This window comes from Euleptes europaea, chromosome 1, assembly GCF_029931775.1.
Source record: "Euleptes europaea isolate rEulEur1 chromosome 1, rEulEur1.hap1, whole genome shotgun sequence".
Classification (NCBI taxonomy): Eukaryota; Metazoa; Chordata; class Lepidosauria; order Squamata; family Sphaerodactylidae; genus Euleptes; species Euleptes europaea.
Genome location: NC_079312.1, coordinates 97,724,763 through 97,748,839, shown reverse-complemented (window position 1 = coordinate 97,748,839; position 24,077 = coordinate 97,724,763). Strand labels below are relative to the sequence as shown.

Here is a 24,077-nt window from a genome sequence, read left to right as displayed (position 1 = left end):
GCGGCTCACGCAGCTATAGCTTTTGGATGGAAAGATAAAACAAAGTGGACTATGGACAGGTGGAATAATTATGTGTTCGAATACGTGCAAACAGATGTATTGGGATACTTAAAACAACAGACAATGGGAGAAACAGAAGAAATGGAAATGAAGACTAAGTGGAACCCATATATTAATTGGGTGAAAAGAGGAGAAGCCAACGAAGAGACTTTAGTAAAACTAAAAAGGCTATGCTCATGGCTGAAAATATGAAAATATGATATTATGGATTGGTCCGTGGGGGGAGGGAAAGGGGGAAACTTGTATTGGAAGAAGGAAAGTGTAAATTGTAATTATAAAGGTATGGAGATGTAAAATGACTTCCAATGCAATAAAAAATATATTTTTTAAAAAAATGGAAGGGAATAGTGATTGACAGTACCATTATATCTGGCTGACCCAGGTGTTATCATTCTGGAGAAGGGTGAAAGATGAGATGAGTGTCTAGAGACTTCATCTGCTTGCAGACTGGTGGGGTAGACCAGCATGGGCCATAAACACCAGCACCACATTGCGTGAGTCATGAACACAAAAAGACATTGCCTGTACACATATACCTGTAAGAGGTTAATCAATTATGTGTTTACTGAATGGATAAGATCCTGAAATACTCAAAGATACCGAACATACAAAGAGAGGTAGTGTGGCATAGTGTTGTGGTTAGAGTTTTGGACTAACATCTGGGAGACCCATATCCAAATCTCTATTTTGCCAAGAATCTTGCTAGGTGACACTGGGCCAGTCAGTCTTTTGTAGCATTCTTTTATTTAATCCCAGAGTTGTAAGGTACCTCCAGAGTCATATAGTCCAACCCAGTCAGGTTTCACTCATCTGATATTTATATAACTGATTTTTACTACCCAAGCGCAATACTTTACACTTGTCCCTATTAAACTTCATTTCATTTGCCTGGGCCTATTCCTCCATCCTATCCAGCTGCATGCTATTTCAGTTCTCCAAGGTATTAACTACCCCATCCAGTTTAGTATCATCCACAAACCTGATGAGCATGTTCTGAAATCCCTTATGTAAGTAATTTATAAAGATGTCAAAACAGCACTGGGCCCAAAACAAAACCCTCAGGCACTCCACTTGTCACCTCCCTTCAGATTGATGGGGAACCACGAACCATCACTCTTTGGGTACGATCTACCAACCAGGCCGCAATCCACCTAACTGTAATGAGGTCTGGTCCATATCTCACCAGCTTCTCAACAAGCACATCATAGAACACCATGTCAAAAGCTTTACTGAAATCCAAATAAACGACATCCACCGCATTCCTGTGATCCACCAAACTAGTAATTCCATTGAAAAAAAAGAGGTCAGTTTGGTCTGACATGACTTATTGCTAAGAAAGCCATGCTGACATTTAACAATCACCTGTGTTTCTCCAAATGTTCACAAACAGATCCCTTAATAAGCTGTTCTAAAATATTTCCTGGAATTGATGTCAAACCAACCAGCTGATAATTTCATTTTTTCCCTTTCTTAAAAATAGGCACAATATTAGCCTTTTCCCAATCCCCTGGTACCTCCCCCATCCTCTGAAGAGAGAGGTTCTGAGATGACATCCAACAACTGCTTCAACATTCTAGGATGTAATTCAGCAGGTCCTGAAGATTTGTATGGATTTAAAGCAACCAGTTGTTTCCAGACCATATCTCTATTTATTCTAACTTAAAATCCCTATACTTGATTATCCCCCACCCTGTCCTCCCCGTTGTATACTAGTTCCTCTGCAGGAAAAAACCCCAGATAAGAATGTAAAATCTTGGCTATTTCATCACACATTTAAACTCATCCATCACTTTCCCTAAAAGGACCTAACATTTCCTTATTTTTCTTCTTACTTCTAATATAATTTTAAAAACTGTCCTAGTGTTATTTACCTCCCTCACCAACCAAAGCTCACTTTGGGCCTCAGCCCTTTGGACTCTTTCCGAACAGATCTTAGCTATCCTTATATATTCGTTCCTATTAATACGTCCCTCCTACCACTCCCTATATTTAACCCTCTTCAACCTCAGATCATTAAATCGGACCTTGGATTACTTACCATGAAGGATCCTTCTGCACTGAGGTAAGGACGGCATCTTGCAACATGGGTCCACTCGCGGCCAATGTTGCAAGATGCCCTCCTCCTCAGGGCAAGAAAGCCCCCTATGAAGCCAGTCTGGTTTCCAATGATAATGTGCCTCACAGAGTTCTTGAGAGAACAAAATGGGGAATCCAGAACCATTTACGCTGCCCTGAACACCTTGGCAGGATAAAATGCACTAGACAGACACCCAATAGTAACAGTAAGTGGATTAGCACAATCTCTGAACCTTTGTCGGGAAAAAAAAATTGGTGTACAAACCACAACTGTATTGGGAAATGAACCAACTAGCCCTTAAGAAGTACAGTGTGTAAACAGGTCCTCTGAGGAATGCGTGCCTAATTTAACTCTTAGAGACTTTTTTACACATCATCGGTCTGCTGATATTCAGGAGAGAAAGCAATGTTACTGCAGTGTCATATACTCATGAGGTACGAAGGTTTGCTGCAGCTTGGTTGGACTAAAGCATCACATTGTCTCTTCTAGGTTATTCTCTTGCTTCCGTGAGTGGAATCTTTCCTCTTGCTTTCATCCCCCATAATGAATTTGTATGGATGCATCTGTGTCTCCGTTCACCTGACTACTTCGTTAATTTTATCATATATAGATTCAGCACATTTTCTGAGGTGGAGTATGAGTACACAGGTGCAGTTCTTAAACTGCAGCATTTATTAATTTTTTTTAAAAACCACACACAGAAATGAGCAACCCTTTCCTAACATCTAATTCCAGGAGGAAGCAGCATACGTGTACAGAAACGGCACAAAGATTATGTCCGGGACAGCGAGTGACGACAATCAAATGAAATTGTATGTGACAAGGATGCTGAAGTAGACACGGGCTAAGCTTCAGTTATTGTCAGTGAAGTTTCAGATCCTGAACATGCAAAAAAGAAATTGTGGAGCGAGGTTTCTCTTGAATTCAGAAGGACAGGCTTCATTTGGTGAACGCCCATCTATTCTAGCAACCAGTTTCCAAGAGCATCTAAGCCAGGTGCTTCCAGGAAGCACATAAGCAGATCCTGATAGCCCTTCCTCATTGTGTGCCTCCACAGCAACAGATAATTCAGAAGTATAAAGCTTGTATGTTTGTAAATATTTTTATGTGTGTGCATTAGAATTGCCATGGAAATGATGTGCAAAGGTCAGGGGAATGTGCTGTAGAAATCTTTCATAAAATCCTGTCTCAACTATTTTGCTAAAAACAGCTATAATTAAAAAATAGTTGACTAGCTCTGGTTTTTCTGTTTTCTTAAAAAATAAAATCCCTTGTCGAAGGCTTTTACGGTCAGAGTTCATTGGTTATCCGGGCTGTGTAAGACCACGGTTACACAGCCCGGATAACCTACAAGAACCAATAAAATCCCTTGTCTGTACTGAGCATATTTTCATTTTAAAGTCAGAATCAATATATCTAATTCTAAATATGGCCAAATCTGTGGATACTTAAATCCAGAGACTGGAGCCATGAACAGACAAGATAGAGCTTTCTACCAATCTGAAAAACACTCCAAGTTTGCACAAAAATCTGAAATAAAAAACAAACCACCAAAACATTGTGGTGGTTAACCCCCCAATAATAGAAGTAGTGCCTACAGCTTTAAGAAACAAATACCCTTATTGGCTTATGTTAGGCAAACACACAGAATCGCCAGCCTTCAAGCCTTGGTTTCTGTCAACAAAAGCAGAGGGAGGTGGCAGGGCCCTTTTTAGGGTTATTTTGGCCTTTGAGGGAGGATTCATGACCAGACCTGGCAGCTATCTCCAGGGCACTTGCTACCATGACTTGCATGAACATCCAAGCCCAGCTGCTCTTTACAGCTCAACAGTAGCCAACCTACAAAAGCCAGTGTAGTGTAGTGGCTAGAGTTTCAGACTAGGATCTGGGAGCCCCAGGTTCAAATCACCACTCTGCTGTGAGAGCTGACTGCGTGAACTTGTGCCAATGATATAAAAAATATAATAAATCAAGCTAAAAGTGGTTGGTTGGTGGATTCGTAGGAAGAAGAGACAGAAGCAGAGAAAAGTGAGGATGGGGGGGGGGGGTTTGCCAGGAAGACGGAAAGAGGATATTGTGTGGGAAATGGTCTACAGGTGAAAAAATGAGGTGCCCCCTGCAAGCCCTTGCAGGTTCTCCACAGTGCAACTGGGCCATAGTTCTTCAAGGCAGAGGCTTCCAAGGGGAGGGAAGACAGGAAAGCTGAAGCCGGGAGAGGGAGATAAAAGTAGGTTGGCTAGTGGGTGGGAAGGAGAGAAGGGAGCAGGAAAAGGGAAGAGTCTTTGACGGCTTTTGGGGGGGAGGAAATAGTAGGAGAAGGGAAAATGAGAAACCCCCTGACCAGTCTTTGGCTGTCCCCCCACTTGTAAATAAATGAAAGGCTTCACATAATGTGCCTAAATATGAATAGTGCATAACTTTTATCCTAGCATGTCAAAATGGACCTCTCAATGGCTTCCCCGTAAGGTAGCTATGAACTAGGAAAAGAAAGCATGCACACATATTTCTTTAACATTAATATAGGCGTATATCTGCCCTCTAATGGAAATAACGTGCCACTTCCACTCAAGTACGCATTTCCTTTCTTGAACAAGTCCACAGTGACATTCCTGCTTTTATCTTATTAACTAATAGTCGATTGGAAAGCTGAGCGTCTTTGCCTTGTGTGCTTGCCTGTTCACCACACACGTGCACCTGAAGACAGAGATTCAGAAAAGAATTAATACGCATGGATCCTCACTGGGAAAACTGACATTTGGTTTTCACTGCCCCCTCCCTACATATATAGAACAAGGGGAAGAGCTCCACAAGGGCAGCAGCAGGCTGGAAGAGGAACCTTTGCAGACAGACAGGCAGATTACCTCTTGACAGCTGGGGCACATGATAAAGCAACGTGTTTTGCTGGCTCTCTAATGTCCCACAGAACCTGTTAGTTCAGGCCGGTGTTTAATATATACAATTGCCTCACAGGATATCCAAGAACAGCAGGAACTCACTCCTGAGTACAGTGTATATAACTCAGTCATGCTAAGGCCATGAGGGCTGACAGTCTTTTGAACAGTTTTACATTACTGTTTGGACCTAAGGAATTCTCAAGAGATTGCTGAAATGACGGCAAGTAAATACTCCCATTTTAATAAGCACACTGGCGGAACTAAAAGCAGTTCTTTCTCTGTCAGGGTCTAACTATGAGTAAAACAGGTCAAGAACTACAGTAATGATAATGTGCATGCCATTAATTATACAAAGTATAACGCCTTTCAGAAATGCTTCAACATACATTTTCTTCTCAGTAATTCTTATGACTGCCCTATAAAGTAGGTCAATATTATTGTTTCCACTCACTGCAAATTGTAGACAGTATCTTCATTATATCCCCTGACCTGGATGGCCCAGGCTAGCCTGATCTCGTCAGATCTCAGAAGCTAAGCAGGGTCAGCCCTGGTTAGTATTTGGATGGGAGACCACCAAGGAATACCAGCGTTGCTGTGCAGAGGAAGGCACTGGCAAACCACCTCTGCTAGTCTCTTGCCGTAAAAACCCCAAAAGGGGTCGCCATAAGCCGGCTGCGACTTGACGGCACTTCACACACACACACATCTTCATTATATACAAAAAGCTGCTTCTAACACTGCAGTAACTAAACAAGTTAACATTTGCCAGGGGAACATACATAGAGACTTGAACTGGAACCTTGGTTCTTTCTAGAGAAAGCATTCTTATTGAAGTACACAGGGAGACATTTCAGTAACCAGTAGGGTTACCAACCTCCAGGTACTAGCTGGAGATCTCCTGCTATTACAACTGATCTCCAGCCGATAGAAATCAGTTCACCTGGAGAAAATGGCTGCTTTAGCCATTGGACTCTATGGTATTGAAATCCTTCCCCTCCCCAAACCCCGGCCTCCTCAGGCTCCACCCTAAAACCTCCTGCCGGTGGCGAAGAGGGACCTGGCAACCCTAGTAACCAGCAGGTTCTTATTGTGGGACCACTGCATTCCTTTTAACATAAATGAGTGTTATATGACACATATAGTTACATTCTCTAAATGGGATTAAAGGACAGACACATTCGACATAAAAACTATTTTCTCCTGCATTTTACCAAGATCCTTGATTGTATGCAGATTACCCTTATAGATTCTCTGCACACAGATGGCAACTATGTCTACAATCTCCCGTGTCCCTTAGATTCCCAATCAGGTAAAATGTATGGTAACACTCTCTTTATCACTTGGTAGGACATTATGGACTATCGTATTACCATGTGTTTAGATCTACAGTGTAGTTAATCAAGTATTCAAACTTCTGCATGAATGTCAAGTTTGTATAATTGTTAATGCATCTCACAGTATTCTCCCTTTTCAACCTTTCCACTGCAATGCTATGTTAATGCTGTCCAAGTCTTATACTATTATGTTGAAGTAAGTAGATCTGTTAAGAGTTAGTTAAGATCAACTTGTATTCTGGGAGAAAGAAAGGAATTACCTGGACGAAAATTTCTTCCACCTACAAAAGCAACAAAGATACCAGAAGGACTTGTGTCAAAATTGCTTATATCTGGATGATATTGTGCACTTTTTATTTCATGTTCAAAAAAGGTAACTGGATTCTATTCTCCCTTGCATTATCCACTTTTGCAGGAGACACGTCCTTTGTGAAGCACAATAGGAAACCAGAAAGAAAAAGATTACTTTTGGCACAAAAATGCCAGAAGCAGGATACAAAAAAGGATGCCAAAATTAGAATTGTTGGGCTGGGATATTAACATCTTTTGAATGGCAAGCACTGGGAAGAGGGAATTCTATGAGTCAGCAGCCAAAAATATCCTACAGCTTGAGAACAGAATCATGCACACTACAGGCTATAATGCCTGAGCAAACAGACCATGAATGTTAATATAACTGACCTCTACTTGTACAAGTCAATAGCAAAGTAACACAATAAAACCAGGCCTATGGTATATTCCCAAAGAGCATACAATTAGGTAATATTTCCAAGCACATGTTAAAACATGAGATCAAAAGCCCTTATCTCTGCTTACCTCATGTGCACTAAGAATTTTTTTTTTTAGGCTAAATACCATCTTTATACTTGTATCTGTTGTGCAAATCTTTCCATTACTAGAAAACCTGGTGCTTAATTTGCAAGCATGCTGAACTAAAACATTTTAATTTTAATGATGTGCAAACAAACCTGGTAAACTGTTTGTTTAGGAAATAGTGATCCAGTAGTTACGCAGAAAGTACAGCTTTATGCAGTAATGAAACTGGAAAACCATTTTTCTATCCTCTACCTCATCTTTCCATGTCTCCCCCTGTCTTCCTGTCACTAAACTGATGCTGAAAAGTACATTTCGTAACAGTCAACAAGACCCGTTTGCAGTTAAATAATTATTCCTAACAGGACTTCAAAACAAATTCTACTCTTTTTCCTTTTGGTTTAAACAGTAATAGTCCATTGGCAAATGTTTCAAAATGGTCACAGCTCTCCACCGTGCAAGAATAAATACCACCCCTTTGAAGATTTTGGCCTAGACGTGTTATTGCTGATGACTAGAACTATTCTCTCTATAAAATTATTTGGACAGTCAAGGTCCTTCAATGGCAATCTTCTCCAGAATACTGATGAGGCTTCTGCTCAAATGATGAGTCCTTTTTTCCCCTCTAAGGGGGCTGCATATATTTCTGAACTGAAATATTTGAACTCTTTTTTTATGTCAGAGAGGAATGGTCATAAGGGAGACAAACATTGCATCTTCAAGTTTTCTTCACATCCACACCGGGCCATTTCCTTTTCAGGTAATAAAAGGGACTAAGATAGAAATTAGCATTAATTCTTGCGGTGAGAGAACACCACAGTATTTTGAGAGAACACCACGGTATTTTAAGAACAAAGTAAAGTCTAGATGAAGGTCAACTTCACACAGCGGAACATGCATTATTACTTGGGCAGGAAAACATTTAATTCAAGCACTCTATGGGCTGATTTAGTACCTTTTAGTATAAACTCCATTCTCAGAAAAGAGATTATCAACTCAACTGGGATTATTTTTTATTTATTTACTTCATTTACAACCTGCCTTTCTCCCCAATGGGACCCAAAGTAGCTTACATCATTCTCCTGGTTGACCACTGTGTGAACGGACTGCTGGACTTGATGGGCCTTAATCCAGCCTGACTTGATCCGGCCTGGCTTTTCTTATGTTCCTCTCCTCCATTTTATCCTCACAATAGCCGAGAGGTAAATTAGGCTGAGAGACTGTGACTGGACCCAGGTCACCGAGTAAACTTGCATGGCAGAGTGGGGATTTAGACCTATGTAAGATGCTGCAATCATGCAGGAAGATACTGATGGTATTTTAAATCAACTTATCTTCATCCAGGAGAAAATGAATACAGGCAAACAAGGCCTACCCAAGTCCTTCATACCAGTTCCTCTAGCCATCTTATCTCAAGACTAGGGTTGGGAAATACCTGGAGATTTTTGCGGCAGAGCCTGAGGAGGGAAGGGTTTGGGGAGGGAAGGGACTTCAATGCCATAGAGTCCAATTGCCAAAGCAGCCAATTTCTCCAGGTGAACTGATCTCCATCAGCTGGAGATCAGTTGTAATAGCCTGGAGGTTGGCAACCCTATTCAAGACATATGGAAAACCTGAACTGGAACTCCTCCAAATTCTAGTATCCTGGATCTCATGTAAAACATGAAATGGACTACTGAACATTACAACATGGGTCTCTCAGATCTTAGGACCTCCAGGTGGTGGATGAACATCCTCTGGGATTACAACTGATCTCCAGGTTGAAGAGATCAGTTTACCTGGAGAAAATGGCCACTTTGGAAAGTGGACTCTATGTCACTGTAGCCCACTGAAGTCCCTTCCCTCCCCAAACCCTTCCCTCCTCAGGCCGTATCCCAAAATCTCCGGGTATTTCTCAATCTGGAGCTGGCAACCCTACAAAATCCTAATCTGACACTCTAACCACATTAGGCCAATAGTAGGCTCCAGTAGCCCGTTTAGTCTTCAAGAAGAACACCTGAAACTTGAAGGAAAGGATAACCGCTCTACCTTTAGAAAACATTTAATAAGGGGATTTATCTGAAACACCAGTTGTTTCTGGGCTAAGAATCCACTTGAAGATAACAAAGACTCCTCTATTAAGACAATAGTTGCACAGAACCAGATTGTGGGAACTACTGAGAACCCAGTTAAGCCTCATTTGCCTCTTAGGTTGCAGAGGACCTGAGGCAGAAGTTTGAACACAGGACGATGTCTTGGGACTGAGCCAAACAATCTAGACTCTAGGATGATCTCCACATGTATTTTGTCACCACTGTTGTGGAAAACCCTGTGCTTCTTTTCTATCATCACATAACAGGAAAACAGGAGGGGCATCTTTCTTGGTGGTTTTGTCTGACTAGCTATTTCTCTGCACCCAAGTGGGAAATGAAAGCAGCAAGTGCATTTCCCAGGGCAAGGAGAGTAACACAATGAAAAGCTGGCAAAGTATTCTATTAAGAAAGGGTGCATTCAAGCTGTGCCAAGAGGGGCTACATTAGAAACTTGCCAAGGACCTAATTGCTAAAAAGCACAAAATGCTGTTCTGAAGGTTTGTGAAGAAATGTAGCCTTTGGATACTACAAATCCAAGCATGCTGTTTATTAAGCAGTTTTAAATTGGCAAGGTTTATTTTACAAACCAGCGTATTTTGGGAGGATTTTGCAATGAACTGGGAAAATTACAGTTCAATATTGAGAGGAAGAGCCTTTCATAGACTACTTCTTTCTCTATTTTGAAGCCTTCTGTATTACCCATATACCTATTACCCATATACCTATATACCTAATTAACACATACAAACACACATTGCTTACATTTTAATTAGAAACAAAGAATAGGAAAATAAAACAGTAAAAATAAGCATTCTTTCATCTGTGTTCACAAAATGCAAATGCTGCTGATTAGTTACGGGGGAATATTGTTTCTTCTATTCATGGAGGCCAAAAAAGCCAGAAGACTACTGCAGGGTCTCTTGAAACAGTGACTTAACATTTGATTTAATGAGCTATCTTCCTGCGTTTGCTGAAATACCTGAAATATAAACCAGTATTCACCCCACCCATCCTGCTCACAGGCTGTCCTTATCTTTCATCCTTCTGACTCAGGAAAGGGTCAACAGCCTTTAGGTACAGGAATGACAAATCACCACCACCACCCTTGAATACCTGTAAATTTTATAGAGCAGGGAGTTACATTAAATTATCAGTCTGGTCTCTTCCAAGTCAAGCTTTACCATTGTACATTTTGTAAAGTATATAAGACAAGCAGGAACCCGCACAGACTTGCAGGGGGGGGCGTCTCATTTCCCCCTCCTCCACTAATTCCTCTTTTCTTTCCCTGAAAGCCTCCATAGCCTCTCCCCCTTTCCTGCTTCCTTCTTGTCTTCCCACGCAACAACCAACCTATCTTTATCTGCCCCTCTGTTTTTACCTTTCCCCTCCCCCAACCTCTGTGTAGGAAACTATGGCCCAATTGTGTGGTGCTGGGCCAGGCCCACTTGCATGGTAGGAAACTCTCGAGAGCTTGTGGGGTAGCATATCACTTCCCCCTGTATCCCCCTCCCCACAGTATTTCCCTTGTCCCTACACCTGACAGCCCTCATATCCTCTCCCCTTTTCCTGCCTCATTCTTCCCTTCTCAGCCATTCACCAACCCATCTTCTATCTGCCTCGTGTCTTCAGCTATATTTATTATTATTTCCCCTTCATTTATACCCTGCCTTTCTCCACAGTGGGTATCAAACCAGCTTAAATAATTCTCCTCTCCTCTTTTTTTAATCCTCACAACAACCCTGTAAAGTAGGTTCGACTGAAAGTATGTGACTGGCACATCATAGAATCATAGAGTTGGAAGGGACCACGAGGGTCATCAAGTCCAACCTCCATCACAAGTGAGCTTCCATAGCGGACTGCCACTGAGGACTTTCATTTCTTAAAGCTACAGGTGCTTCTTTTATCATTTTGGGGTTTTTTATAACCCTTTTCTATGTATTTGTTTAGATTTCAGATTTTCCTTCAAACATGAGGCATTTTTCAGGTTTGTAGAAAGATCTGTCTTGTCCGTTCAGGTCTCCAGTCACCAGATTTAAGTATACTCAGATATGGCTGACTTGACTTTTAGAATATAGGATATAATACCTCATTGTTCTAATGTGGAATTTTATTTGCAAGCGTGTTAGACTTTAATTCTCAGTTAATGAGTTAATATAGAGAATTTCATCTGTTCTTCATTTTTATGGATTATAATTAATGTAGTCCTGTCAGGCCTGCTCGCTGTATCTGAGATGGTTTCGTTTTCTCACAGACTCTCCTTCAAGGACTGTTTATCTAACCGCTCGCATTCCTATTCCCTTTGAAGCTAGTAGGCGCCCGTGGGAGCCTTGGGGTTTCTAGACTGTTTGGAGTTATGTCCTGAAACTGTATTGCTGCTGCTTTTCTGGTTTCCCATATAATCAAATGCTTGCCATTTCCCCTCCATTCCTGCCTTTGGACTTCTAAGCTCTGCTTGCCTCTGTTACCAGTAAACCTACTCTTTTTGACTACTAAGTCTCCTGGTGTGGTTTTTGGATTTCTGTGGACCAAGTGCTTACAAGTCCACGTATCCTTTTGTCGGGTATTCCCGATGCTCAACAATACTTGGATGCTATATTGCCCTTAGTTCACTATTATCTTATTCTGAAATAGTTATCCCCAGGTATAAGTAACTTGAAAATGAACTTGAAATGCTACTCACTTTATATAAGCACAAAAGCATTTTTTCCTGAAGATGCAAAATATTATGACATACTGCAGAGCTTCTGAATTGTTTGATTGGGAAATGTTCAGAGATATACAAGTGAAGAAGAAAATGGGATACCGAAGAGGGCTTATCTCTATGTAACAAATGAAGCATCTTTCTACCAAGTCAGACCATCGGTGTGTCTAGTTCAGTCATGACTATTCTATCTTGCTGTGGCTCTCCAAGGTATTAGGGCAGAGGTCTTTCCCCACTGAAGACCCTTTAACAAGAGATGCTAGCTATTGGCATTTATATGTATGCTTGTTTCTTTTAATATAAAGTTACAAAAATAGAAAAAAGCACAGCCTGTATTCTAGGCATGCCTTTGCTGTTTTCAACACTGAAAACCATTCCTTCCACCAAATTCCCCACATCTTGCCTTTAAAATGAGAAGGGGCCTCTTCAGAACAAAGCGATCTGATGATTATAAGAGATCTACCAGCTGCTTTTGTGCCTTGGGCAGACCCCAACTTTAGGGCTTCCCAAACTATTTTATACAGACATCTAGAGAACAAGCAGCACACAATACTTTCATTGTTGCCTCTCAGGTGCACAGCAAATCTCAGCTTGTGTGCACAAAATCAGACATAGAATCATAGAGTTGGAAGGGACCACCAGGGCCATCTAGTCCAACCCCCTGCACAATGCAGGAAATTCACAACTACCTCCTCCACACACACCCAGTGACCCCCTACTCCATGCCCAGAAGATGGCCAAGGTGCCCTCCCTCTCATTATCTGCCTGTCATAGAATCAGCATTGCTGACAGATGGCCATCTAGCCTCTGCTTAAAAACCTCCAGGGAAGGAGCACTTACCACCTCCCAAGGAAGCCTGTTCCACTGAGGAACTGCTCTGTTAGAAAATTCTTCCTAATGTCTAGACGGAAGCTCTTTTGATTTAATTTCAACCCGTTGGTTCTGATCCGACCTTCTGGGGCAACAGAAAACAACTCAGCACCCTCCTTTTTATGACAGCCCTTCAAATACTTGAAGATGGTTATCATATCCCCACTCAGTCTTCTCCTCTTCAGGCTAAACATACAGAGCTCCTTCAGCTTTTCCTCATAGGATTTGGTCTCCAGACCCCTCACATTTTGGAAGGGAGAAAGACAAAAACAGTGATACCAAATAAGGCTTTTATTGCATTTTCTCTTTTTTTTGTCACTGTCAACACACCAGTTTAATATTACCTGTGCCCAATGTGTGGCTACTCGGCCAAAAACCTATGCTGCTCTGGACGTATTATCCTACTGATTAATGTTCGTATCTTCTTTCTTATGCCTGTCTCCAAAATCATAGCACACAACACTTTGGAAAAATAAGAATATTATCCTATCTTAATGTATATAGTAATTTAGTATTCAGTAATTTGCCAGGAATACCTTTAAAAGATTTACAGCGCAGTACCAAGCACATTCAGTTGACTTAGAAGGGTGTAAATGTGCTTAGGATTGCAGAAAAAATCCTTAAAACCTACTCACTGGTAGATCTTCTACCAGGAAATCACGATGTCTACAGCGGATGGATGTGTATAAAAAAAATTGCAGGGGTGGAAGCAAACAGTTACTGGTAAGAAAAAGCTACTTCACAATTTCATTTTCTTGCTTTTCCATCTTGTTTCCAACTATATATGGCATTAGCTTGCTTCATGCAGAGTCCAGTTTTAAAATTTACAATCTACAGCCTCTTTCATCTATATCAGAGGCGAAAGGAGACGGACTATAGAAAAATTTAATATATAAAGCGGGGATGTGTTATTTTGTGTATGAAGCTTGTCTGAGCTTCATGTCTCATGGAACGCCCAGGAAACAAAGTCCACTTCAAAAGTAGCAGGTGAGATCAACATCCCTTGTCAATGCCGCCACCTTCCACAGAGGGTTGATTTGAAGTAGGTGCATCTTCAGAAGCCTCAGTTGGAGCAGGGGGAGCTCTAAAATATGAGAATGGGGGAAAAAAATAGAGCATAACAAGGAAAACAACCTGCTATAATTCTTAGGCTATTGATAATTTCAAGGCTTAGCACTCCTTTGTGAACTGAGTCTGCACATTAGATTGTTCATGGCCATAATGCTCCCAAATGGAAAGGGCTCAAGGACATATTAATTGATGTTTGGGATCCATTACAATGGCAGAAAGGATCATAAAGATTATGTTACCTCCATTTGGTGGCAAAGTGGGGGTACTATGGCTACAGCTAATTTATGAAGTTAATTAAGTGCTGGGATCTCCTTTCAGAATGAGACAGGATGTCTTTATGAGTTAAAGGTTCTATTTTCTCTCTGGACCATTAGGAGAAATCTACTGCTAATGCAGAAATCTGATCCAATTGAACTGCAAAGCTGCCTGAGAAAACCAAAAAGAGGAGGTTAGGGCAGACAAATTCCCTTGATTATGGTGGGTGATTCAGGAATAACCTTTATTTATTCATAAAACTATTATGCTTGAAGGAGTGCACGTCACAAAAGTTACAGGCAATAAAGAATCCTTTTGGATTTGAGAACAAAAATCTGTAGCCATAATGTGAGATACCCAATTCTGAGTCATAGAACATTTCCCTAAAACCCAGAAGATTTGTAACTCAAATTTGGCATTTTTGTCACATCTTTAAAATATATGATGTCATCTGCTTAGAGTTTCCTTGCCCCTACAAGAAGAACCTAGTGAAGTAAGGGTGAGGAAACTGTGAATATGATAGCAGAACAGCATACATTATGTTAGATGTGACCAGGAAAAGAGAACAAAGACTTGGGACTGCTGTTTTCAGCAGAAGTCATGTGTATTGCGTAACTTTCAGGTTTACTCTTTTTTTTAATTAAAATACTGAAAATGAGTAACCTTATGGAGATCTGTGAGGAATGAGAGCAAAAATGGGCCAGAAAAACAAGATGAAGACATATTAGTTCTCAGTGATATATCTGTACAGAGTTTTAAAAAATTACATTAAAATATCCAGGTAATATCTTTGTTCCCACATCAATTTACTCATTCAGGCCCTCAAGTTGTTTTAAAATTTAGTCTCACTTCAAAGAAAAAAAATCCATGGCTTTTTCTTTAGGCCATATTCATGTGTCACGTTTCTGAAAAAGACACTGGAACACAATAATCTCCATGCTAATTTTACAAAATGAAGAAACAAATAAATTGGTGGTTGATATATTTTCACCCTCAGGCTGCCTTCTGAAACACTTCTACTTCAGTCTGGGTGAGACTGATCCATATATTGGATTATCTTGCCCCTTGGATGTTTTGTGGCCTCTCTCTTAACTGTTTGATTTTGTAATCATGAGATTGTGAATTCGGATGACGTTCTATGGTTTGAGGAAGTCTGAGACATTTTAAAACTTGAATAGTTTTATTTCTATTCAGTGCTTTGAAAAGCTGATTAAAAGTGGTATATAAAGTTTGTAAATATATAGATAATCCCTAAAATTTATTGGGAGTCCATTCTCATTTCAGGCTCCTGTGACCTCTTCCTCATGGGTGCTTCCTTCTTGACTTTGTCTTTAGGTTTCCCATTTCTCAGCTCATTGTATAGGGTTGCCAACCTCCAGGTACTAGCTGGAGATCTCCTGCTATTATAACTGATCTCCAGCCGATACATGTCGGTTCACTTGGAGAAAATGGCCACTTTGGCAATTGGACTCTATGGCGCTGAAATACCTCCCCTCCTCCGCTCTCCTCAGGCTCTGCCCCCAAAACCTACCACTGGTATCAAAAACCTGGCAACTCTAGCTCATTATCTATTTTGCAACATCCTTTTCTCTAGGCTCCCTGTCCCTCAGATGTTCTACTTCTTGAAGCCTCTTCCCAGTTCTCTGTCTGTGCCCGGAGCTGCTCATGTCCCCCATAGGAGGCTTTAATCTAGATCAATCAAGAATTTCCCAATGATACTGACAAAAAACCTCAAACATTTTTTGGGGGGAGCTTATCCCATTCACATCTGGACCTGACTAAAAAAAGAGGGTTATATCCACTCTATTGCTGCCAGCTCCCTCAATCTTCCAGATCAAACACATGCCTTTGTGAAGCTGAAGTGAATAACCAGCACTGAAACGGGCATGTGAGTACCAGAGGGAGTGTTGTTGTTTTGGCCTTCTGAATAAATCAGAAAGCCAGGAGACAGCCAGTTCCTACAGTCTATGGAAGACTGGAATTGTAATTACAAAAGGTATCAGATCTAACAAGTTCACTGCCACTGACAGCAACCTGTCTCACTTACGGAAATATAGTGTTTATTCCTTAGGAAGAGAAGGAATGTACAAGGGAGGTAGATGCATACATGTTTTCAATCATCCCTGTATAGCACTCACAAAAACTCCTTGGCTTTTTTGAAGCATTCAACAGGTACACTTGGATTCAACCCTTCTCAGTAACTGATCTGCCAACACTCTGATGGCTAGTCCCTGAGTAGATGGAAAGTTTGTAAACATTCGGTTTCAGATCAGAGCAGCCAACTGTTTCGGATTTTACTACCTCGTTTTATTTATTTAATATATTTATATACCACTTTTTTTAAAAAAAAACCACCCTTCAAAGTGGTTTCCAAACACACACACACAAACTGAGTGCTATGCAGCTCTGTGTTGTACTCAACCTACGGAAGACCCGCTGAGGGGCTGTGGCTCAGTGACAGAGCATCTGCTTGGCATGCAGAAGGTCCCAGGTTCAATCCCTGGCATCTCCAGTTAAAGGGACTAGGCAAGTAGGTGATGTGAAAGACCTCTGCCTGAGACCTTGGAGAGCCACTGCCGGTCTGAGTAGACAATACTGACTTTGATGGACCAAGGGTCTGATTCAGTATAAGGCAGCTTCATGGGTTCAAACAAAACAAAAAAGGCTCTGCTTATATTAATAAATATTTGAATACCTAAACAGCAGATTTTTTTCAAACGATGACATAACTCATTTTGAGGAGGGTGAATGCTAGGCTACTGTGTTTTGGTGTGTGGCCCACACATTTCTGATAACACTGATCCAGCTCAAGTTGAAGGCATGGAGAAAATCTATCATTTGAAAGATACATCTGTAGCTTTGAGAGAAATGTTCTATGCTCCAGAGTGTTTCAGTAAGTGCCTTAAGAATATCTTGTGATATGTTTCCAGTGTGAAGCAAATTAACTTAAAAAAATACCAGAATGTTGGGCTTCATATTGGGGTTTAACGAGGAGAGGGAATGTTGAAAGGCAAATACAAACATGAAATTAAGAACAGAAAAAGCTTTCTAAAGCCTACATGCCAAGTTAACAGGAACAGAAAAAGCCTGTGCAACAGAACAACAGATTTGCAGTTTGGGGCACAAAAAGCAGGATAACCATCAACAGTGGCCACAGTGTGTTGGCGTTGACTCTTCAGATATTGCGCTGGTGGATGGGGGATGATCCTTTTGTCCAACTGCCCTCAAACCACCTCCAATGAAGGACAATAGGTTTTGATTTTGCATCCTCATACAAGCATACCTCACCAGTAATGTGGCCCATAAGTATCTTATTTCTTATTCTGAACCTCCCTCCCCCCCCCCAGCATGTGGTAGAGGTGGAGTGAGGAGCTTGGAGAGGAAAGCACACTTCCCATTCCCAGATTCGGACCATCAGGTCAGCCCATAGTGGTCACACAGCCGGAATCCAGGGTCTGGCAGGAGATGAGAACATGGGGCTCTTCCTCCACAAGTCTTTACAAGTCCTCTGCTTGTTATTTTCTTGCAGAACCATACAACAAAAATCTCCAGGTAGCACTAAGAATATTAATGCCCAGTCTCAGAAACTGATGTCTAGAAAAGTAAAATTATTTTATCTCAATAGATATTTGCTGGCCACCTAGGTCATTTGTACATGTAGCAGCTGGAAACTATGAAGATTTAGATACAAAGGGTAACACTAATTCTGAAAATGAATATAGGATGTCACAGAAGAGGCAGCCCTAGGGGTGTGAACTGAAATGTTTTTTGGTATTTTTTGGAATCGTGTATAGTAGATCTGAAAAATTTCGATATATCTGGTAAATGCCAAATCCCCATACTGATATGGGCTTTCTCCGGCTTTTTTGAATATTAAAAAAAAAGGTATATTATGGGGAATCTTTGCAGGGCTTGGGGGGCTGTTTTTAAGGTAGAGGCACCAAGTTTACAGTGGAGCTGCTGGTGAATCTCCTTAGAAGAACCCCCAAGTTTGGTAAAGATTGGGCCAGGGGGTCCAATTTTAAAGGCCCCCAAAGAGGGTGGCCCTATCCATCCTCCATAGCTTCCAATGGTGGAAAAATGGGGCCCCATGAAATTGGCTCCTCTGACCCAAACAAAACCAGAACACTAAAATAGTTAGTTTTAGTGTTAAATGCAAGAAATAAAGCACGTATAAGAGATATATACTTCATCGGGGAAAATTAGGCTGTCACTGAAGACCTCATTAAAAGAAAAATATCAGTGCTTTCCAGCAATGCAAAGTACACTAAAGTTATTATAAATTGTATTACGTTACATAAATGTGTCTTGAGCAAGATGAAATTCATGCACACAATTCTTATAATCAGCAATTTTATAACACAGACTATTGTAAACATCCTTTCTCATTCCAGAATTTCTATAGCCAAAATGCATTGCCCTTCCTAAACGCTTCTTTCATTGCTACTGAAATACAGTATTATATTTGAACTGCACAATTTAAAAATAAAATTGAAGACATAAGACCTCACAGTACAAAAATGGTGTTTTTCTAATAGATTTCATCAAAATAGTGTCATCAGTGTTACAGATTTGCTACTCCCCCCCCCCCATTTCGGCAAGTCCAATGGACAAAAAATGTTTTTCGGCCCAGTTTGATTCATCATTGTTAGTGGAACCAGGCCAGAGTAAATCAAAAGTAAAATTCAACATTTGTGTCCAGCAGATTAACGTTGCACTTCAGTTTCATTCTTTGGTAAACAGGAAGAGAGTTTCTTTTTAAGATACTCTATTTTCTGTGGGCTTGGCTAACCGGACATCTTAAAATAAATAGCCAAGTAGAGAAAATGGAGGCACACGGTCCAAGAGAGCCTCAGTTAACCCCAGTTAACAGGGACTAGTAAATCAAATAGTAGCTCAGCTCAGAATCTGCTTAGATTAAGTGGGAGTGATTGGAAACCCGCATATGGCACATTTTACAGTTGCTCTTAATAATAGGAAGGGAGACATCTTAGGTCTCTAATGTGAATGCATAATTCAAGTCTCCATCTGTTACAATACACAGAATAATATTCTGTAGTGACACTGACATTTATACTGTGTTTATAGCACTTCATCGCCAGTACAGATGAACGTGAAAAACAATGAGACCCAAATTATAAAAGTTAACACAAAGCTTCCACCTGAGGCAGGTGTGTACTTAACAGGTTTCATCTGATTATAAAGCAGGAGTGAACAAAGTTCTAACGTTTGTAGGTTGAATAACACAAGCTTTCTATGCGAGACTGTGAAGGCAGATTGGTCACAGAAAACCCTTTATTTAGCACTGGATAAACTCTTTTGGTTCCAGTGTTTTAAGGACAACAAAATAAACTACAGTGAATTTAAAGGCTATAATAACATTATGTTGCAAAAGGTAACACAAAAAAGCCAAGAGTAAAAAACCCTCAAAAAACCAAAAGTGAAGACAAAGGCCTTCTTATTAACTAATCTTAGCAAAGCAATTCTTCGAATTCCTGAACTAGTCATTCAAAGGTTAATTCACAAAATGGTTTTCCTTAGTGTAGTCATCTGGAGTGTTGGCTGCCTGTTAATATTCTAATAAGCAGCAGTGCTATGCTAAGGACACTTTCTGGGAAGCAAACTCTATAGAACAGCGCTGATCAGGATTCTTAGTGGACTTCCTTGGGATTGCTCTGTAGGAGTCTTAACCATAGTTACAATCTGAATACAAGTTGAAGGACCAATCTAAGGTTGCCAATTCTGGGTTAGGAAATACCTGGAGATTTTGAGGGTGGAGCCTTGGGAGGGTGGGGTTGGGGAGGAAAGGGGCCTCAGCCAAGTATATAGCCATAGAGTCCACCCTCCAAAGCAATCATTTTCTCCATGGGAACTATTTCTGTTGTCTGGAGATCAGTTATAATTCTTGGAGATCTCCAGGACCCACCTGGAGGTTGGCAACCCTCAACCAATCCCACACTTTATCTGTGATTGTTGTATGCAAATTTTACTTTCAGTGATATAATACAAGATGAACTTGAATACCCAAAGCCTGTATTCATTGTCTGCATTCTAGTTCCAAGCAGTTAGTGAATACACACCCACAAGCTATGCTGACATCTGAATTACAAGAAAAAGGTGAAAGGTAAAAGCTAGGCCGTGCACACTAAATTTGTTATGTGAGTGTGTAAAGTGCAAAAATATTAGTTATTATGATTGGAGTTAAGGAGACTCCACTGAGAATCAAATCAAAACTTAACCTGTCAACTTGATTTTATGCTCCGGTTTGCCGTGTTTTCTTTTTTTTTGTCCTTTCACTTTCCAAAGACTGCAATGTGTTATGAATGATCAGATCACTAATAAAGCCCAGTGGTAACTCAGGCTTGTGCAGTGGTAACTCAGGCTTAAGATTCTGCCAAGTGCTTGTCCTGACAGTACATTAAAACCTCTGTGCCTAGACAGGTAATGGTAATATTTATATTAATTATATTTACATTATATTTTTCCTTTCTCTAAAACCATACATGTTTGCATTCCTTTTTCCCCCTGAAGCACATGAGCACTGTGGAGAAATGAAACAAGGACACATCCTGCATTATTCCATTCTGTTGTTGGTCCTTAATTCAGAGTTTTGAACCCTTGTACTTTTCCTAACTTCGCCTGTGCATTCTACAAGCATCTTCTAAAACCATCATCAAAGAAAAATGCATCCATCCCATTTACTTTGCCACTAGTTGTATTCTGCATATGCCAATTGTTCACGCTTTCTGCTTTAAAATAAAGACATTTATGCTCACTCCAAAATTAAAAATAAATTAATAAGCCATCTCCTCTGGTGTACTGAAGATGCAATTCTGTTTTTATTAGATGCAGAACTGGCTGCAATGATAAGAACATAAGAAAAGCCCTGCTGGATCAGACCAAGGCCCATCAAGTCCAGCAGTCTGTTCACACAGTGGCCAACCAGGTACCTCTAGGAAGCCACAAACAAGACGACTGCAGCAGCACCATTCTGCCTGTGTTCCACTGCACCCAATATAATAGGCATGCTCCTCTGATACTAGAGAATGATGATTGCATCATGACTGCAAGGAAATAAAATTGCTAGAAAACTGATCTGCAAAGGGGGAAAGGTTGTCGTAAAAACATCTCCCTCTAATAATATCACATGAACATAAAGGAAATTGCTGGCCTCAGGTAAAAAAGTCTCTCCTTTCACATGCATATTCATGATTAGAGCAAACAGGAACACGCTACCAAGTTTGGCTTCACTCTATAGACATCCTCCCTTCCACATAAACAAAACAAGTCTGCTATCACAGAAAGGAAAGGAAAATGAACAACATACAGTAATAAGGCAAGGCTTCTGCCCATCGTAGTACAAAGTGAAGGTGGTATATAAAGGGAAGCAAAAAAACAAAAAAAAAACAAAAAACAAATGCATGTAACACTTGCAAATTGTTTTACTGTATTTGCAACTCTCTCAGTAATAAGATAAATTTGACAGTCCCTCATCTGTGAATAGGAGCCCCGTGGCGCAGAGTGGTAAACTGCAGTACTGCAGTCAAAAGCTCTGCTCACAACCTGAGTTCAATCCCGACAGAAGTTGGTTTCAGGAAGCCGGCTCAAGGTTGACTCAGCCTTCCATCCTTCTGAGGTGGGTAAAATGAGTACCCAGCTTGCTGGGGGTAAAGGGAAGATGACTGGGGAAGGCACTGGCAAACCACCCCATAAACAAAGTCTGCCTCGTAAACGTCGGGATGTGACATTACCCCATGGGACCTTTACCTTTAAATCTGTGAATGCTAATTAATAAAACTTTCCGAAGTATCTTTACATGGGGGTTCAAGGTAGGAAACCTGAAACTGGCAGTCACCACAGAGTATGTATGAAGAAAGATCACATTCTTGCCTACGGCCATACTACCCTGAACAAGCCCGATCTCGTCTGATCTCGGAAGCTAAGCAGGGTCAGGCCTGGTTAGTACTTGGATGGGAGACCTCCTGGGAATACCGGGTGCTGTAGGCATATTTTTAGATTACCTACATGGGAAGGATTTAGAAGAATTTAAAAATACATGGTCAAAGGCCTTTGCATACTGGGACAAACGGGTGAAAATGAATTTTACTAATATAGTGAACGAGTTATAGATATAATTTAGAAATTTGAAAATATGGTTATACTGTTTAACTGTAAACTGTTGAGACACTTCTCCGGAAGTCTATCACTATGGTGAAGGGACACTTGTTATGGTGGGTGGTGGGTTTTAAAGATACTTTGAATATTTTTAATTTACTATATAATTAAGTTTCAAAACTTTGTAAGTATCCGTTTGTATTTTTCTTTTTTGTTTTATGTTATAAATAAATAAAAATTATTAAAAATTAAAAATGAAGAAAGATCACATTCTTCAACAAGTTAATCAATTATATTCAGTAGCTCGCAAGTAAACAGCAGTCCTTTGAAACAGATAATAGCACAGAACAGTTAATAAAACCAATCTGTGCTTTAACTGGTTCCTCTTAACATATTGGATTCCTTTCTGGAAGGAGGGGGATAGTAATTTCGGCAAATGCAGCCCTCAGCACGCACTGCGTGCCTATCTACACAGGTTTCCAAGACAACTACTAATTGACTTTTAAAAAATGAATTACCTGAGCAAAACAACAAATCCGTTAAATGGAGATGTTTGTATTTGCTGTGGCTGTTTATACTCTAGTGTTCAAAATGATAAACATAATTTAAGGCAGATAATTCAGGTGAAGAACTGGAAACCCTAAATCAGCAGATGAGATGAGAATGCATGTCAGTGGTAATTAATATAGTGGTGACACAGATGTCAGTTACCCTATGAAATCCCAGGCTGACCTCTGTTAGCTGTGGCTATTCCAAAAGAACAAAATGAACTGCTTCATCAGCTGTGATGGAAGGAGCTAGAACAGTATTGTGTGGCTGACTGAAAAAAAAAGTCTCTTTTTCAAAGCTGGGGGAAGCAGGTGACCTTTGATGATGTTAGAATTGGGCTGGAAACTCTTGAGTAAACTATTTGAATTCTTAAGCACAGGCATGCAGGAAAACAATGAGCAGCCACTCTTTCCCATATGAGCCCTCGCAGATAATGAGATCATCTTCAGAGACTTTTCTTCAGAGACAGTGGGGCAGCTATACAAGCTGGTGCCTTTTCTGTAGGAGCCACACCAATATGGAACTCTGCCAGGAGAAGTTTACTTTGCTCCTTCATCACAGCCTTTCTGGAGTAAGTTTAATGCTGTATTACTTCAAAGGGATTTAGGATAAATGTTGCTGACGTTACTGTCTATTTTGTGTGTAGGCTTTTTCTTATGACAGCATGTTTCTGGATTTTTTGCCCATTTGATATTATACGCTATTTAAAATGATGTTGGAAGTCACCCCTTGGTTCCCTTTTCAGACAGAGAAGCAGGATGTACACACTTTTGAATAAAGTGCATTCCCATCTGGATTTTTTTTTTAATTAACATAATGACATTATGCATTGACTCCTTTTTAAAGGGCTGGCCACATGAACATTTGTTTCTCTTGAGGATTATTCAATTTCTTTCCGAGTCAGAGAGACAGCATTAGATGGTTGAGTGTGGGTAGGTGTGATGGAAAACACTAGTCAATCAGAGGAAGTATTGTGCAAAACCAAAAAGTACATACCATAGCAAAAAATTTTTAAAGGTGACTCAAAAAGAAAGTTAATGTAGGAAATCCGCTGAAGGTGTTGTGGGGTGGGGGAGAAAAGCACCCTCCCCCAAAGTATGGGTACAAATGATAATTATGATTCAAGCTAGGAGAAAGCCCACTTACAAGAATATCTATCTAATACATTTTTATCCCACCCTTTGGACTTCAGATAAGCATACATGGTTCCTACCTCCTTCTAAAATGGGGCTGGGTGCATCATTTTCTGTAGTACCCAAGGAGTGG

The 24,077-nt window shown here is 40.5% G+C and overlaps 1 protein-coding gene and 1 non-coding gene across 4 annotated transcripts in view; one reads left to right on the top strand and one right to left on the bottom strand.

Annotated features, from left to right (window-relative positions):
- ARHGAP26 (Rho GTPase activating protein 26) overlaps positions 1-24,077 on the bottom strand; it is a 357,153-nt gene that overhangs the window by 32,859 nt on the left and 300,217 nt on the right. Inside the window, exon 21 of one of the 3 annotated variants that reach the window (XM_056851152.1) lies at positions 13,784-13,905. The exons of the other annotated variants lie outside the window; for them this stretch is intronic. Within the exon in view, the coding sequence (XP_056707130.1) occupies positions 13,815-13,905 (91 nt within the window). The 3' untranslated portion in view covers positions 13,784-13,814. Of the gene's footprint in view, positions 1-13,783; positions 13,906-24,077 lie in introns of those variants that run through there. 3 annotated transcript variants of the gene reach the window in all.
- LOC130493594 (5S ribosomal RNA) lies at positions 22,036-22,154 on the top strand. The gene has a single exon (XR_008933978.1). It is a non-coding gene; the product is annotated as a 5S ribosomal RNA (ribosomal RNA).